Here is a 17,127-nt window from a genome sequence, read left to right on the forward strand (position 1 = left end):
TCAAAAGATGCAAAGAGTATGTAATTTATCGTATGTTTTTTTTTAGCAGAAAGGAGCATTAATGACAAAAATAATAAACCGCTATCATACTGTATTTAAAAAATGAGCACAAGCGATGATGCTGAGTGAGCATATGTGGCGCAAGTAGACAGGGTGTCTCCATGCCCAACCATCCACCCCACCCCCACCCAACCCTGCTGCCGGGTCTGCCTCCGTCCGCACCTCTCACTCGGTTGAGACATTGTTGGAGTTCCTCATAGGAGCCGCAAAACAGCGCCGAGATGACGGACTCCAAACCGCCCGACTCACCTTCCACCCCGGAACTGGCTGTAGCCGAGGAGCCCCCGGCGGGAAACGGCCAATGCGAGCAGAAGGAGTCCATTGAAAAACAAGGAGATCAGCAGGCCAGCAGCGGCTGTCAGGGAGAACTGTTCAAGATGGACCAGGAGATGAGGATTACGGAGAGCATAGAGGACGGAGGTAAAGTTTGCGGTTTGACGGTGCGTAAAACTATGAATACATTCAACAATCATGTAGTATTTCAATATTCAGGGTGATTTTAACATGATCAAACCTGTTCATTGACTAATGAAGGTCTACGTTCAAACTTATATTTGTAATTTTCTATGTAAGTTATGTATATTTAAAGAAACGAAAGCCTGCACATGAGCTTTGTGTTATAAGTGACATAACACTAGTGTCATTAGTGTTAACATTTCAGCTTTTTCCTGTTATTTTATTCCTTTTTGATCCTTTTTTTAACTTTTGCTGTTGTTTTTTTTTCTTTTCTTCTTTAATTGTTGTTTTTGAACGTGCCAAACTACTTTTGTGTACTTTAGTGCCCATAGTCAGACATAGTTTACTCTATTGTACACACCCGGGGTGATCATCATTATGGTTCTACCCCAGGGACACACAAAAGCTCCAATGATGTACTTTTCCCCCTTCTTTTTTTGATTACTCAGAACCTGTAAGGTAAGAACCTGCCAGTTCTGTCGTGTAGTGGTTCACTGTGCCCTGCGCTCTTACCCGCAGGTCTTCTGGAGAGCAGCATGCGCCTGAAACCACACGAAGCGCAAAGCTACCGCAAAAAGGCACTGTGGGTGTCCTGGGCGTCCATCGGGGCGACGATCATCCTGGCCATCGCTGCCTTCAGTGAGTAACAGACTTTGGAAGTTACTTACAGAACTGGTGAACGTTTGTTTAAGGTCATATCTCTGATCGCTTATGTTACACCAAATCACAACTTTATGTCTCGAGCACGGTCAAGATGCAGCTACTTATTTCTCAAAGAGGCCTCACATGAGCAAGCGTTTTTGTGACAGAGGACAGGAAATACTCCTAGGTAACAATGCACATATAATGATACCAAGAGTGGATACAGAAGTGCATAATGGGGCTTCTACTGTTACTAGTACTAATAGTAACTCCAACTCCCTAACACAAACCAAGTGTGGTAAGATGACATTTTTTTTATTCGGGGGTAGGAGAAAATGTCCATCGTGACTCTCAGGGCAAAAAAAGAGGAATTCAATTCCTCAAACAAAAGTGAGAACGTCGTGCTTGTCTGTGCGTTTGTTATCAGGCTACATTCTGGTTCATGTACAATGACCTGGGACGTTAGGACTCCGCCATTTCCATTCCAGGTCACAGGGAGCCGTTCTACCGCACAAGAAGTCAGAGACTGCTACTGAAAAACTGTTTCTATCTCAAGTTGTATTTGCAGCAAAATGGAATAGTTTCTTGGTGCAGGGAGAACGTGTCTGAGTGAGTTCAGCTGATGTTGTTTCAAACATGTTGTCCACTTCCCGTCCTGATAAGGCAGCGGGAGCAGCGGGACAGCCTGTCTCCCAGCAGGCCTCCATGTCATGTGAATTTTAAATTGCTGTGGCTATGTGTGGCATGCCACATTTTGACAAGCACACGGTGCCTGATTGCTGTCTCGTAGGAGACTTCTTGTCTTCTTCATGTCCCCCATCCATCCATCCATCTGTTTTCTATGCAGCTTGTCCTCATTAAAGTCACAGAAGAGACCGGTCACCGGTCTATCATTGGGCACGTATAGACAAACAACCACTGGCGTCACACCCCTCACATTCCTGCAAATATTTTATTACATCATTTCATGGGACACCAAACACTAAAAAATCAATACTTTGATGCGGCAACCATTCGGTTTTCCCATCCACAGAGTACCATACTCTGTAACGCCAACAAGTCACATGACCCCAGGGGGAAAAATGGCTAAATGCATCCTATTTGTACAGTTTAACATAAGGGTGTACTCATCTTTAGACATTACTGGCCGTGTGTTGAGTTATTTGGAGGGGACAGCAAATGTACACTGTTGTCCAAGCTGTACACTGACTACTTTACATTGTGTTAAAGTGTCGTCAGGTGTGAAAGTAATGTGGAGCAGGTGTGTTAAGTTTGGTGTTGTCACTGGAAGTTCAGCACGGCACTTCATGGCAAAGAACTCTTTGAGGATGTATCTCTGTGTACACATACGGACAATTAAGAGGTGTTTTGGGCGAAACCCTCGCATGAAATATACAACCAGTTTGAACGGTAGGTAGCCTGTCACCATCTGCTGCCATTCCCTGACAGCTACACACCCTGTCAAACATTAGCATTGCTCCACTAGTGTGTGTGAAACGTGCACGTGCAGCCATGCAGTGTTTGCTTTACCACACTGGTGCACCTCTTGGCATGTTAAAGGGAAACCTAGAATTTCACCTCTCGCCCGTGTGCTTTCTTGTCAGCACTCCTTTGCAGAATTAGAGGGGAAGCGAGTGGGGGAATGGAGCTAAAAATCAATGTCTTGACAGCAGAAGCGGCTTAGCGATATGGAAAAATGAGCCAATAAAGGGCAGAGGATGGTGTTTTATCCCGTCTTCTCCTGCTGTGCTTGTCAGACGTTACAAGCAGAAAGGGAGGGGGGGGGTATGTTGTAGGAGCCAATTAGCCACCGGCGGGCTCAGTTTTGATGAGCCCGGCGCTGCTGCAGACTCGTTTATGCCACATCTCCCCTCGGCTCCTAATGAAGACGCGAGGAATTGAGGAGGAGCAGACCGACGTATCTGAATCAGACGTCCATCTAATGACGTTTCAGGCCACTGTGCTGTCCTTCACACGCGGTGCACACAATACCAGCAAGCCTCATGGGCCTGCTGCTTTCTCCTAGTTTATATTTGAGGTGTGTGTGTTACACCTTGCAACGCAGCGCCGCCCACACAATGTTTGCTTTCATTTTAACAGCTGTCAGGTTTGACTTAATGGAGGAATCGGTGCATCCTGCAGCGGATCGAACCAAACAAGTAACGGGAAAATGTGTGTGGCTTTACGCAGCACCTGCACAATTTAATGACATGCAGTACAAGTATACAGTACAACGTAATGCAGTGTTCAGGTGTTCCTTTAGCAGTATAATGTTCATGTACAGCATTGCCACACATTATAGAATTGTTTTTAACATATTGATCACTAATATTCAAGCAGGTTGAAATGCATCCACTTTCTAAATGATGCTCACGCAGGCGTCCTTCCTCTCACTTGGAGGGCATGGTTGCACTTGGAGTAATGCATGATGAAACAGAGGAGGAAACAAGATGGAGGGGGATGATAAAAGGAGGAGGAGCAACAAACAGGGGTTCTTTCTATTTTTGCAGCATGAAAGCGCCTGTCCGCATGGCTGAGGAGGGGCTGCTGGTCCCCCCAGTGGCCCCCACTAAAAATAAACCGGGGAGGAGAGAAATCCTGCCCATTACCATTTGCATCTCCCTCCTTCCTTTGTCTCCTCTTTCCTCTCCCTCCACTGCAGGTGTGCAGGATTGCACGAAGCATTTTGTTGTGTGACTCACAGAAACAGCTGGGTAGAAAGTTCTAGGACAAGCGCAATGCATCTGGGACTTGTAGAGCAGTTTTGCCGTAGGAGCTAATAAAACAGACTCATGAAAATGCATCTCTGCACGTAAGAACTTCTCTGTGCTGCTGATACAGAAACTCACTTCCACACACAGGAGGGGAATCTTTATTTGATCCCCTGCTGATCGTGTAAGTTTACCCCCCCTGTATTTACCCACTTAGTTCTATCCAAGAATGCCTGGGCAATGACTGAGCACTCACACACCTTTGTTTACATCACACGCATGCATGAGACAGCGGCACAACACGTCAGGCTGTCGTGACTCCGCAACCCCACAGCACTGTGCTGCAATTTGCAAATTTCTTCGGCTTTTTGGTGGGTTATTTTGCAGCTGTACTCAATAAAAAAAGCACAGAGGCTGTGTGAAAGCCTATTTGCCTAACACTCAGAGTTACGCAGTGCGCTTGAGCGCCTCGTAACGTGAATAGCCACTGTTGAATTTGATCTCAACAGGATGTATGGGAAGTCCGCATCAACAATAAGTTCCATCCATTTGTCATTTGTAATTATTTGACATTGTTTTCCGCATGTAAAACTATAATTATTCTCCATAAAATGCATGTTTTGTTTGGCGCGGCTGAATTGGATTTACATCATTTCCTACGGGAAAAATTGTATGTTTTGGTTTTTGTCAAACCCGTTTCATTCCCTCCTTCTGATGCCTTCCAGCCGTCTCCATCATGCGGCACAGCGCCTCTGCTTTTGGATTTGCGGTAAGTCGACTTGTTGCAAACATGCAAATACGCAAATGCAAGTGCTTACATGTCATTTGCGCGCCTCCAGTTTGATGCGGTGCTGGATGTCCTGTCCTCTGTCATCGTGTTGTGGCGCTACAGTAATGCGGCCGCCGTCCACTCAGCTCATCGGGAATATATGTAAGTACACGTGCGTGTAGTCTTGCTCTATCATGGGGGAGTGTTTGACACAAGCGGGTCTTTCAGCTCTGTCAGCTTTGGCTCATTGGGACCAATTATAGCTGAGCGTTAACTTGTGCATCATAATGGTGTGTGTCTGTGTGTGTCTGACCAGGGTTTCCCCTAGGATTTTTTTTGAAGCTGTGGTGTTAGGCTGCATGTGTCGTGCTGCTGCTGAGTCTGCAATTCAAACAAAAATAAAAAATCTCTTTGTTAGATCTTAAATACTTTTGGTTATAGAAATATGTCCTGTATAAACAGTATAAATACAGAGTCCAACGTTATGATAGCACAGGTGTGTCCAACTTGCAGAACTATTAAAACTACTTTGACAAAAAGAAAGGAGAGGTGAGCTATTTGTGTTTTACGTGACTGGCAACGTTTAAATTGTACTTTATTTACAAAGCACATCTCCACTCAGTGTGCTCATTTGTCCTTAAATACAGGCGTCATGTTTGAATAGAACACTTATAAAAGTTCTATACTCAACATCAGCTGGCGAGCTACTTCTAGCATATGAGCTACCTGTTGGGGACCCCTGCGATAGCGTCACGGTCTTAAATCTGGACGCACTACGTGTTTATATTGAACAACGTAGACACGCGATAACAAGAGAGCAAGATTGTTAAGTGACACTTGAATGTTAGCATGTACCTCATGAAGGCCCCATGTAGCTCACCCGTGGGTCAAAAACGAGAGAGGCTGCGAGAGCCAGGCAAAATCTGTAAACAAAGTGGAATGAGACTGAAACGTGAGCGATCACACACGCTTAGCCTGTGACAAGCTGTCGTCAGTTGACGACACGTTTTAGTTTTCATTCTCTTCATAATAAGAAACAAAGTCAACGTCAACAACAAGACGGGTCCCGTACTTTCATCTGGTCACACATGCGCAAGTGCCAACAGGGCAGACAAGCCATCCTGGTGCACGTTTATCAAAATAAAGCGCAGTGAAACATTTTTACAGTATTTTAAATTGCTTTCAAACTAATCATGGTCAATGTGTGCGTAAATAATCATCTGTATATATGGCATATCTTTCCATTCATACAATATATTACTTTTGTATTTACATTGTTTTCAAGTAAGAAAAACACATTTTGAAGGTGTGGCGGCTTTTAAGTTGTTGTGGTGGCGCGCCACGATCAATTACATGTAGCGGAAACCCTGCCGACAATATCTGAGAAAATGACGTGTCATGCAAATAAAAGCATCTTGAAGAATCACAGTGTTGTGCCATTGCTGCAGTGTCAATAAAGTCGATTTAAGGTAGACACGCAGGCAGAAAAAGACATGAATCGATGAGCAGCGTCCTTAATTAGCAAGTAAGGGCCACACTTTCGCACCATATTTGACCCTGGTGGCTGTGAATTGAGTGTTGTGTGTTGAATAGAGCTGCTCAGCACGGGCACCGTCATCAGCCACGTCTGTGCAGAGAGCTGAAGGACATGCGGTTGCCATGGTAACAAGCTTGCACTGTTTAAACAGGGGAAACAACAGTTGTCACGTCAGCATCCACAATGTGTCCCACCGGACCTCCCAGAATGATGCTGGCCATTGCCATGGTTACGGCATCCAGTCAAAACCCAGAGGTTACTGTGGACTGTAGACTGGGAGCATCTAGAATGGCAGCTTTCATGCTTGCAGTTGTCGAGGACGTTGTTCAAAGTTCCTTCGGTGGTTAGGTGTGATATTTAAAGCCCGTTCGCGGAGAGGCGCGAAGAGTTACAAGAGGTCATTCTTTGAAATGTGACCGCCGACATATTACTTACATTTTCTATGATGACCTGACATGACCTACAGTTCTCAGAAAATGTAGAAATGAGTTGATAATTGGAGCCGAACCTCCAAAGTGGCGCATGAACATGAACTTAGGAAATATTCCATATGAAATACAGTGGAACCTCGGTTTTCGTCATTAATATGCCCATAGTAGGTCCAACGAAAACTGAAATGTACGAAAACCAAAGATCATCAAGCAAATTTAAATACGAGTCAATGACAACACAATTGAACAAAAATGCAGTTTTTAAGTGAAACTTTATTATTAAGGGAGAAACAAAAACCATAGCCCTACATGGCCCTGTGTGAAAAAGCGATGGCCCCCTAAACCTAATAACTTAGCAGCAACAACTGCAATCAAGCGTTTGTGATAACTTGCAATGAGTCTCTTACACCGCTGTGGAGGAATTTTGTCCCACTCATCTTTGCAGAATTGTTGTAATTCAGCCACATTGGAGGGTTTTCCAGCATGAAGCGCCTTTTTAAGGTCATGCCACAGCATCTCAATAGGATTCAGGTCAGGACTTTGACTAGGCTACTCCAAAGTCTTCATTTTGTTTTTTTTTAACCAATCAGAGGTGGACTTGCTGGTGTGTTTTGGATCATTGTCCTGCTGCAGAACCCAAGTTGGTTTCAGCTTGAGGTCGCCAACAGATGGTCGGACATTCTCCTTTTTGGATTTTTTGGTAGACAGCAGAATTCATGGTTCCATTTATCACAGCAAGTCTTTCAGGTCCTGAAGCAGCAAAACAGCCCCAGACCATCACACTACCACCACCACATTTTACTGCTGGTAGGATGCTCTTTTTCTGAAATGCAACGTTACTTTTACGCCAGATGTAATGGGACACACACCTTCCCAAAAGTTCAGCTTTTGTCTCTTCAGACCACCAGTATTTTACCCCCAAAGGTCACAAGATGTTTTTGGTGAAATTGAGACAAGCCTTAATGTTCTTTTTGTTCAGCAGTGGTTTTCATCTTGGAACTCTGCCATGCAGGCTGTTTTTGCCCAGCGTCTTTCTTATGGTGGAGTCATGAACACTGACCTTAACCGAGGCAATTGAGGCCTGCAGTTCTTGTTGTTGTTGTGGGGTCTTTTGTGACCTCTTGGATGAGTTGTCACTGTGCTCTTGGGGTCATTTTGGTTGGTCGGCCACTCCTGGGAAGGTTCACCACTGTTCCATGTTTTCGCCATTTGTGGATAAAGGCTCTCTTTGCTGGAGTCCCATTGCTTTAGAAATGGCTTTAAAACCTTTTCCAGACTGATTGATCTCAATTAATCTCAATTAAGTTGATTTAATGGGGGGGGGGAATCACTTTTTCGCACAGGGCCATGTAGGTTTGGATTTTTTCCTCCTTTAGTAATAAAAGTTTCATTTAAAAACTGCATTTTGTGTTCAGTTGTGTTGTCATTGACTAATATTTACATTTGTTTGATGATCTGAAACATTCAAGTGTGACAAACAGAATTTAGGAAGGGCGTGAACACTTTCACGCCACTTTGTGCATTTGTAATTGTTTACCGCATGTAAAACTATAATTGTAAAACTATAAAAATGTGCTTTCTGTTAACATGTTTGGCTTTCTAGAACGGATTAATTGAAAATCGATTCAGGTACCGTAGTGTTGGTTTCCGGAATGAACTAATGACGCTAACCAAGATTTCACTGTATAAGAGTTTTATTACCTGTTCTATGGTTAACGTCACACTTTTTTTCCTTACTTGCCATCACCGGTACCCTTGTGCTAAAGCAAAAGCACAAAAAAAGGAGTTCATCCTCCTTATGGTACTCCACTCTGCATGGTACGCCACTCCAGTCCAAATGTACCACTACAAAGTACTTGTACTGCACCGATGTTTAGTTGAAGCAAGGCTATTCAACTAAACAGCCTTGCATTGGATGCTCACTGCACAACATTTGAATTTGGAGGGTGCACTGTGTTGTTATGCTCCGTAGGTCTTGTCATACAATTATTAATGTCCGTCTTTTCCCGCCACAGAGCCTGCGTTATCCTGGGCGTGATTTTCATCTTATCATCCATGTGCATTCTGGGTAAGGCCATCCATGACCTGGCCACCAAGCTGCTGCCTGAAGTGGTAAGAGCAGACATTTCCACACCAGCAGCTGATAAAGCAGCACTTTAGATTTTAGCAGCATGTGAAGGGGTCACAATTTAATCCCAAACTGGAGACGGACGAGAGCTTTAGACGACAGCGTCCACCATACGCCGCAGATTATGTTATCCATTGAAGTTGGCAAACACACACTGTTGATTTTCTATTTTTACCTCATCTGCTCAGTACGTATTTTACGACTTGGGTTTACATGGGGGCAGTGCACTGGAGCCATGGAAGCGCTACCTCTAAGTGATGAACATCTTAGACATTTCTAGAGGTCATCTGAAGAAATCAGAAGAGTGGTTCCCAAACTTTTTACAGTGGCGTACCCCTGCATACATTTGACCTGAAGCCATGCACCCCCGCCTCCTGCTCACTTCAAAAACACACACCTTTTGATATGAATTAACTTGAACACAATTAACTGGTATTCATTTTATCGGGATTTCGGGTCAACATTGTGTATTTTGCATGGTCACGAAAACCATACGTTCAGGCGCACTCATAATTGAGAGTGTTAGGTGCAAATTTTTTATAAAATATTCATTCACGCACCCCCTATTACAATTGGCGTACGAGGACACGCCTCCCTGTTCCTTGGACTAAGATAAGGACTGTCCTGTTTTCTCACTTGATCTACCATCTATCCCTCTACTCCGTCTTTTCTATCTCATCCCAACCAGTCAAGACAGACGGCCGCCCCGCAGAGCCCGGGTTACGTTTGTTTCTTCCCCAGAAGGAGTTTTTCCTTGCCTCCGTCGCCACTTGGTTTCTCCTTTCATTCATGAGGAGGGTGATAAACCTGCCACATCCATCACGGTTGTGATTCGGTGCTATATGAATCCAACTGAACTGAATTGAATTGAATATTGCAAAAATGTGAATTGTATCACAACAGGCACAACAATCCCCAATAAAAACACGGGCTACTGTTGCGGCCAGCTGAATCTCAACTCTGAACCCTCGACGTCACTTCCTGTCCACCACTCACTCTTCTTCTCCACTAGGGAACACATTTACAGCAACCCACGTGAGTCGTATTTATATCTTAAATGGCTTATTTACTCTTATTTCGTCTTATATATTGACTACGGGGTGTTAGTTCACATCAAGAGGACTCTAATATTGTTAAATACTGTATTTAGAAGGTCGTAAACAGGTTTTCTATGCTCTATCTATGAAAGTATTCCATTTATAAATAAGGAACCCTACTTCATGGAAATTCACTTATCATGATTCGCTCGGTTAACTGGAAGTGGAACCAGTTAACCGCAATAAGCGAGGAATGTGATTAGATTTACATTATTTCCTATGGGAGAAATTGCCTCAGTTTTTGTATGTTTCGCTTTTTGTTAAAGTTTTTGGAATGAATGAACAATGAAAACCGAGGTACGGCTGTAATACTTCCTTGCTGCATTACAAGATTTACCAGATGTCCTACAACAACGATGTGGGTGTGGCTTTAAAAGTCACCAGTGTTTACTTGTACTACACAGCAGGGATGTCCCGATCCGATCTTCAGGATTGGGATCGGCTGCCAATCTGCTATATTTTGAAGATCGGAAGATTGGATAATATCGGGCCGATCCGGTTGCCGTATAACTTTCGTAACTCTGTGGGATACACCAATATGGTAGGGTGCCACTCGACTCCCGTCACCCGCAAGAGGAAAAAAACGCAACACCACCATGCAGACATGTCCGCGGTGTACCGTGGTGAAGTTGGTTTCACGTTGGACGTCGGATATTCGGCTCCGTAGAACTGCTGTGTCATTGTGCGGGGAGCTCCGGCGCTCTCCGGCCACCCCACTGGTCATCTAGACATTTCAGGTATCAACTCACTGCCACCCCTACGTGAGTAATGATCTCACCTTGGCCATCACAACGAAATAGTTCTGACTCCGCCACTGCTCGCATGGGAAGTGCTGCTCTAACCGCTGGTTGTTTATCCTAGGGACCGTCAATAAATTACTACTAAGAGAATTTGTAAAATAAATAAATAAATAAATAAATAAAGTTATATATTCTAAATCACACCACAAATTGATCTATAATCATGTCAAATGATTAGTCCTAACCTAAAAGTATTTTGCACGCCCATTTTTCCGAATTTTGCCTTTTTTGGATGGACTTTTATTGGATCTTTTATTGGATTAGGGACCTGACTCACAGAGGTTTGTTGCAAAAGCCAACAATATTGTTGGTCCTGCTGTGTAACAATACTTTGCTTGCTTTCATAAACATATTCATTTTCACAAATTAATGTTTGTAACAAAAGCTTATTATTCAAAAAAAGAAAAAAAAAAAAAAAAGATCGGTTCTGGATCAAATCGGATCGGAAGCCAAAAAGTGTGGATCGGGACATCCCTACTACACAGGAAGCTAAACAGCTAGTCAATGAGCTGTGTTTGCTTACGCTCAGGAAAACACTGCCCCTAGTGTTTTGGCAGAGAATAGCAAGTTGCAGGCTTACCCCACGTCCAAGAACATAACAGCATCAAGTGACGACGACGTAATCGGTAACCACATGACCACATCATTTGCTCATGCCCGTTTCCGGTGAGCCACGCACTCTCAGCTAATAATTTGTTGCGCATTTGAGCCCTCCGTGATCCCGTAACGTTCACGTCTGTGATGGAAGCGCTGGTGTCGTTGGCGGCGGGTGAAGAATGTCACAAAGCACAAGGTGTGAAGCCTCCGGAGCATTCACACGTCTCCAAATAGATTTTCCACCCGGTTGCCAGGTAATGGTCGTCTCTGTGGAGATGCAGTGGAGGAAGTGAGAGTCGCGACGTCGAGGCAATTATCGCTTTATATTTGGAGGCGTTTTGGCACAAAATCTTACTTTTCAGCTGAGTGAGCATGCAGTGTATTGAAGTCTCTCTCCACCTGCGGAAGCGCCTCCCATTTATTTATGATATACTGTATATTGATTTAATATACTCTACTTAGTACACACTGTAGTACTGTATTACACACTGCTGCTTTTCACCCGGGTTTGATTCCCGGCCAGTGGAGATGTCCCTTACCTGAATGAATGGAAGCGTTGCGTTCGGGAAGGCATCCGACCAAACCAAACAAATCATTTGATGGGAAAAGCCAAAATACCACAACAACAACAAAAGGTGAAGTTTTTCAGTTCTGCAGAAGGATCTTCAAGTGTCAGAAGTAAATGTCAAGCATCATTCGCATTCTACGCAGGTTTTCATTGTCACAAAATGCAGTCTTTCTCTGGAGTGCGAGGATCGTGTGTATTCTAAATGCCAACCCAAGCCCAAAGCTTTGAATTCGGATAAGGAAAAGGTCACTGTTGGGGCTCCATGTTCAGACTAAGAATCATTTACAATCAAACACTGAACACAGTTGGTTCCAAAACAATTGTTTTTCCTATTAAAAAATATCAACATATACAGGTACATATATATTACAGATGCACGATATCTTTTTTTTTTCAAAACGATGCTGATAACTTTCTGCTTCCCAAGACTTACCTACATGATACCGATAACCGAATCATTTTAGATTTAGCTGTAGTTTGAAGGACTGGATTTGACCAACTGTATCTGTTGGTTTGTCCTAATCAAATTTCATGACATCACGACTATCAAGAGAAGCAGAGTATAGAGCGGAGGGAGCCAACTGCTGTGGCCCAGCAAAATGCACTATATTCGGACACATGCTCCAAGTATCCGGTGTGACGCCACGGAGGTCAGGAGAACGGGAGTACAGAACGGGAGGAGCCACCTGGTGTGGCCCAGCAAGGTGCACTGTATTTGGGCACACGCTCTGAGCAACCGGTGTAACGCAACGGAGGTCTCTGACAAATGTTTTGCACTTCTCAAACGAGAAGACGTCGGAGCAATCCTGGCGTTTCAGGTGGCTGATAAGGTTTTTTTTTTTTTTTTTAATTATTTTCCCCCCCCCATTTGGTAAAACCAGCATGAGACATGTCCACTGTAACAGTGAACAGTGAACAGTAAGCTCAGGGGAAATTACGACATTTACCGTTACCTGCACAGGACGGCTAATCTCACCTTATTGGAGCGTTTTTTTTAATGATCGGTTATCTGAGGTATTATTATCTATTATCAGATTTATCCGTATGATGTTATAATTCCCTCATATCGTTACGATAATTACCGTGCACCCCAGATGTAAATATATACTGTATGTGTGTGTGTGTGTGTGTGTGTGTACAGTATATGTATGTACAGTGGTGTGAAAATGTGTTTGCCCACTTCCTGAGTTCTTATTTTTTTGCACGTTTGTCACACTTAAATGTTTCAGATCATCAAACAAATTAAAATATTAATCAGTGACAACACAACTGAACACAAAATGCAGTTTTAAAACTTTTTATGATTAACACAGAAAAAAAAATCCAAACCTACATGGCCCTGTGTGAAAAAGTGATTGCTCCTAAAGCTAATAACTGGTTGGGCCACCCTTAGCAGCGTTTGTGATAACTTGCAATGAGTCTCTTACAGCGCTGTGGAGAAATTTCGGCCCACTTATCTTTGCAGAATTGTTGTCATTCAGCCACATTGGAGGGTTTTCCAGCATGAAGCGCCTTTTTAAGTTCATGCCACAGCATCTCAATAGGATTCAGGTCAGGACTTGGACTAGGCCACTCCAAAGTCTTCATTTTGTTTTTCTTCATCCATTCAGAGGTGGACTTGCTGGTGTGTTTTGGATCATTGTCCTGCTGCAGAACCCAAGTTGGTTTCAGCTTGAGGTCACAAACAGATTGCCAGACATTCTCCTTCAGGATTTTTTGGTAGACAGCAGAATTCATGGTTCCATTTATCACAGCAAGTCTTCCAGGTCCTGAAACAGCAAAACAGCCCCAGACCATCACACTACCACCACCATATTTTACTGTTGGTATTATGTTCTTTTTCTGAAATGTGGTGTTACTTTTACTCCAGATGTAATGGGACACACACCTTCCAAAAAAGTTCAACCTTTGTCTTGTCAGACCACAGAGTATTTTCTCAAACATGGCAAGATGTTTTCTGGCAAAATTGAGACAAGACTTAATGTTCTTTTTGTTCAGCAGTGGTTTTGATCTCAGAACTTTGCCATGCAGGCCGTTTTTGCCCAGTGTCTTTCTTATGGTGGAGTCATGAACACTGTTATATTACGGTATGTGTTATGTTATGTTAATATTTACATTTTTCTGATGATCTGAAACATTTAAGTGTCACAAATGTGCAAAAAAATAAGAAGTCAAGAAGGGGGCAAACACTTTTTCCACACCACTGTAGGTATTCCTATGCTTGAAAATGCTTCATTTAGGCAAAAATATATAAAATGTGCTTAAATATGCATTATTTTAAAACTAATAATAGTCAATTATTAGTCTTTTTTTTAATTATTTTTTGAAAAAACGCAATAGAGTAAGGGTGCCAAGTTTGAACCGCGAAGTGGGGAGGGACAACTGTATATTTGTTCCTCTGTCTATGCCAGCGACGCTTCGTGACAGGCCAAACTATTATAATGGTCTTCCACTAGATGGCAGCATAAGCATATTGCTTCAATAGAGGTTGGGAGGAACTAAAAGACACCCCAAAAGTTTGCAAAATGAAAATGCTTAAATTTGGCCAGGGTGTGAATGGTTTGAACCGTACAGTAAATGACTCTCAGAAACCAAAGCCACGTGATTGGCAGTTACCAAAGAGGACCAAGTTGTTGCCAGTGGAGACTTGGCGAAGTCAGAGTTTGGCTAATCATCTTATCTTACTTTTCCTGCAAGGATGACTTCCTGTTCAGCGTCTCCATCGTCAGCGGCGTGGTCTGCATCATCTTGTGCGTGATCAAGTTCATGCTGGGCAAGGTGCTCACGAGTCGGGCCCTCATCACGGACGGTACGCAACGTGCTCAGGAAAAGTGGACACGAAGGCCGTCACAACAATAAGCATCAGCTTTTTTTTTTTTTTTTCAAAGGGTTCAACTCCCTGGTGGGGGGCGTCATGGGCTTCTCCATCCTTATCAGTGCGGAGGTGTTTAAGCACGAGCCGAAGGTGTGGTACCTGGATGGGACAATAGGTGTCCTCATTGGTCTCATCATCTTTGCCTATGGAGTCAAGTGAGTGGAAGGTCTTCATGGTTGGGGTGGGCGATACTGCACATTTTGGTATCGATCTGAGTACTGTAATTTGCGGTGTATAAGTCGATACGTTTTTCCTAAACTTTGAACCCTGCGGCTCATACAGCAGTGTGGCTAATTGATGGCTATGTTCTAATCTGTCTTACTCCAGAACTTCTACTAATCATTTAAATCCTGTGCCGCTCGTCAGGACAGTGAAGAAACGGTAGCGCTTTCTTTGGCAGGAGCCAATCATGAGCTGTAAGTGAACTCACGACGAGCTTGTCAACCCATTGGAAATCGCAGGAGGTCATTACTCAATATAACAGTCTGACTCACGGTGTCATCTTATAAAGAACACTAAACTCATCACACGGCAACTTAACACTCAAAAGGTAGCTAAGGAATATACAATACAGGTACCAATACGCTTGGTGTGGAGTGTGCATGTTCTCCCCGTTCGTGCGTGGGTTTTCTCCGGGTACTCCGGTTTCTTCCCACATTCCAAAAACATGCATGTTAGGTTAATTGCCAACTCTACATTGTCCATGAATGTGGTATGAATGTGAGCGTGAATAGTTGTTTGTCTATATGTGTCCTGCGGTTGGCTGGCGACCAGTCCAGGGTGTACCCCGCCTATCGCCTGGCAAGTCAGCGTGAATAAGAATAAGTGGCGTAGAAGATGGATGGATGGAAGTACCAATACGAGTATAAAATAAAAAAAACACAACTATTTTTACGTTTCCCCATAATGCATTTCACCCAGGAAAAGCATTTCATTGGTTTTGCCTGCCTTGGCGCTGCAATGATGTCAGCCCCCCTCTGGTGGACAGAGGCAGCATTGCAGCGCCTTGGCAGGCATAACCAATTAAATGCTTTTCTGGGACGAAATGCATTATGGGAAAATGTTAAAATATTTTATTTTAATTTTAAACTCATCTTGGGAATTGTATTATATATTTCTTAGTTACCGTTTGTGTGTTAAGTTGCTGTGTGATGATTTTAGTGTTCTTTGTAAGATTTCCAATGGTTTGCCAAACTCGTTGTGAGAAGAAAGAACTGGCGTCGCCCAGCTGCAAAAAAGACGGTTTTACTGTATGTAGCCAGACAGCCAGTCAGCAGCAGGGGCGCTTGGCTCCAGCTGGGGCAAAGACCTCTGACAACGGAGACGACACAAGGAGGTGCCCCCAAAGTCGTCCTGTGTGTCCAATAACTTATTCCCCCGAGTTTGTAAACAAAGTAATAATATGACTGACACGGCAACAAACTGATTTTTGTGAAAGAATCAGAGGAAAACTAGTATTTATTAAACTCCACTAAACTCCACTAGTATTTATCCAATACTGATACCGCCTTTGGTATCGACACTTGGCTCGCTCCGCCCACCCCCCCTTCTTCATGGTGTGTGCGTCCCATTTGAATTTTTCACTTCTTATTTCCAGGCTGCTGCTGGACATGATCCCACGAGTGAGACAAACCAGGAACTACGAGCGCTTTGAGTAACTCTCAGCAGTCTGACGGCTCACAGTGGAGAAGATGCGGATGAGGTGGAAGGGAGTGAAGGCTCTCCACAGCGCCCCCCCCCCCCCCCCCCCCCCCCCCCCCACGAGACTCTGCAAACACTGTGTGCACCCATGCCAGCATCCTTTCCGTTCAAAGAAACGCGTGGAGGGTGTTGGCCGCTTTACAATTCAGTGTACATCAACTTCAGTCGTGATGATTTACAGCACATAAGATGAAACCTCACCTGTAAAAGATGCTGAGACAGAGCAGCTTGGACTTGTTGGGCTCTGGAGACCCACACACTTCACATGTGTTCATTTTTCCCGTGGCTCCGAGAGGCCTCGAATGTGGCAGGTCAACATGCTGGATGCTGTCCACGTGCTGTAAAAGCTGAGGATGAGCGGTATTTGTTTGCATTTATGTGATCTGGCTTATGGACTCACACATACAGTACATGCAGAATTAACGGTGTGCTTTTTACATCATCCAACAGCGGGGTTTAGCATCATTAGGCATTGAGTTGACACACTGTGCTGTCTGAACGATTATTTTGTTGAATACGTAGTAGTAACTGTCTAGCTGCAAGCACAGAATGTATTAGTTGCGTTTCTGCATGATAATAATGTGTACAAGTGATGATGTGTGTTTTCAGTGTCCCAAGGATTAGTTTTGTATGATTACAAAATACAAAAACTCCCCATAAATGTTTAACCAGTCAGTCTTTTTGTCACAGAAAAAAAGGTTTATTAAAAAAAAAAAAATCCCTCTTATTCATGGAAAATCGTGAACACAAGAATG

The 17,127-nt window shown here is 43.6% G+C and overlaps 1 protein-coding gene across 1 annotated transcript; it reads left to right on the forward strand.

Moving 5' to 3' along the window:
- The first annotated feature begins 222 nt into the window (after positions 1–222).
- On the forward strand, positions 223–16,391 carry LOC129194223 (transmembrane protein 163-like). The gene is made up of 8 exons (XM_054799292.1): positions 223–480; positions 1,036–1,155; positions 4,595–4,638; positions 4,709–4,800; positions 8,622–8,718; positions 14,494–14,605; positions 14,685–14,826; positions 16,269–16,391. The coding sequence occupies exons 1-8, from the start codon at positions 282–284 to the stop codon at positions 16,327–16,329; spliced, it is 867 nt and encodes a 288-aa protein (XP_054655267.1). The 5' UTR covers positions 223–281; the 3' UTR covers positions 16,330–16,391.
- The last annotated feature ends 736 nt before the right edge of the window (positions 16,392–17,127 follow it).

The sequence above is a fragment of the Dunckerocampus dactyliophorus genome, chromosome 1 (genome assembly GCF_027744805.1).
Source record: "Dunckerocampus dactyliophorus isolate RoL2022-P2 chromosome 1, RoL_Ddac_1.1, whole genome shotgun sequence".
Lineage (NCBI taxonomy): Eukaryota > Metazoa > Chordata > Actinopteri > Syngnathiformes > Syngnathidae > Dunckerocampus > Dunckerocampus dactyliophorus.

Coding starts and splice junctions, on each gene's coding strand:
- LOC129194223 (XM_054799292.1), top strand. CDS start 282: ATGACGGACTCCAAACCGCCCGACTCACCTTCCACCCCGGAACTGGCT. Junction 8,719..14,493: donor CCAAGCTGCTGCCTGAAGTG/GTAAGAGCAGAC, acceptor TTTTCCTGCAAG/GATGACTTCCTGTTCAGCGT. Junction 14,827..16,268: donor ATCTTTGCCTATGGAGTCAA/GTGAGTGGAAGG, acceptor TCTTATTTCCAG/GCTGCTGCTGGACATGATCC.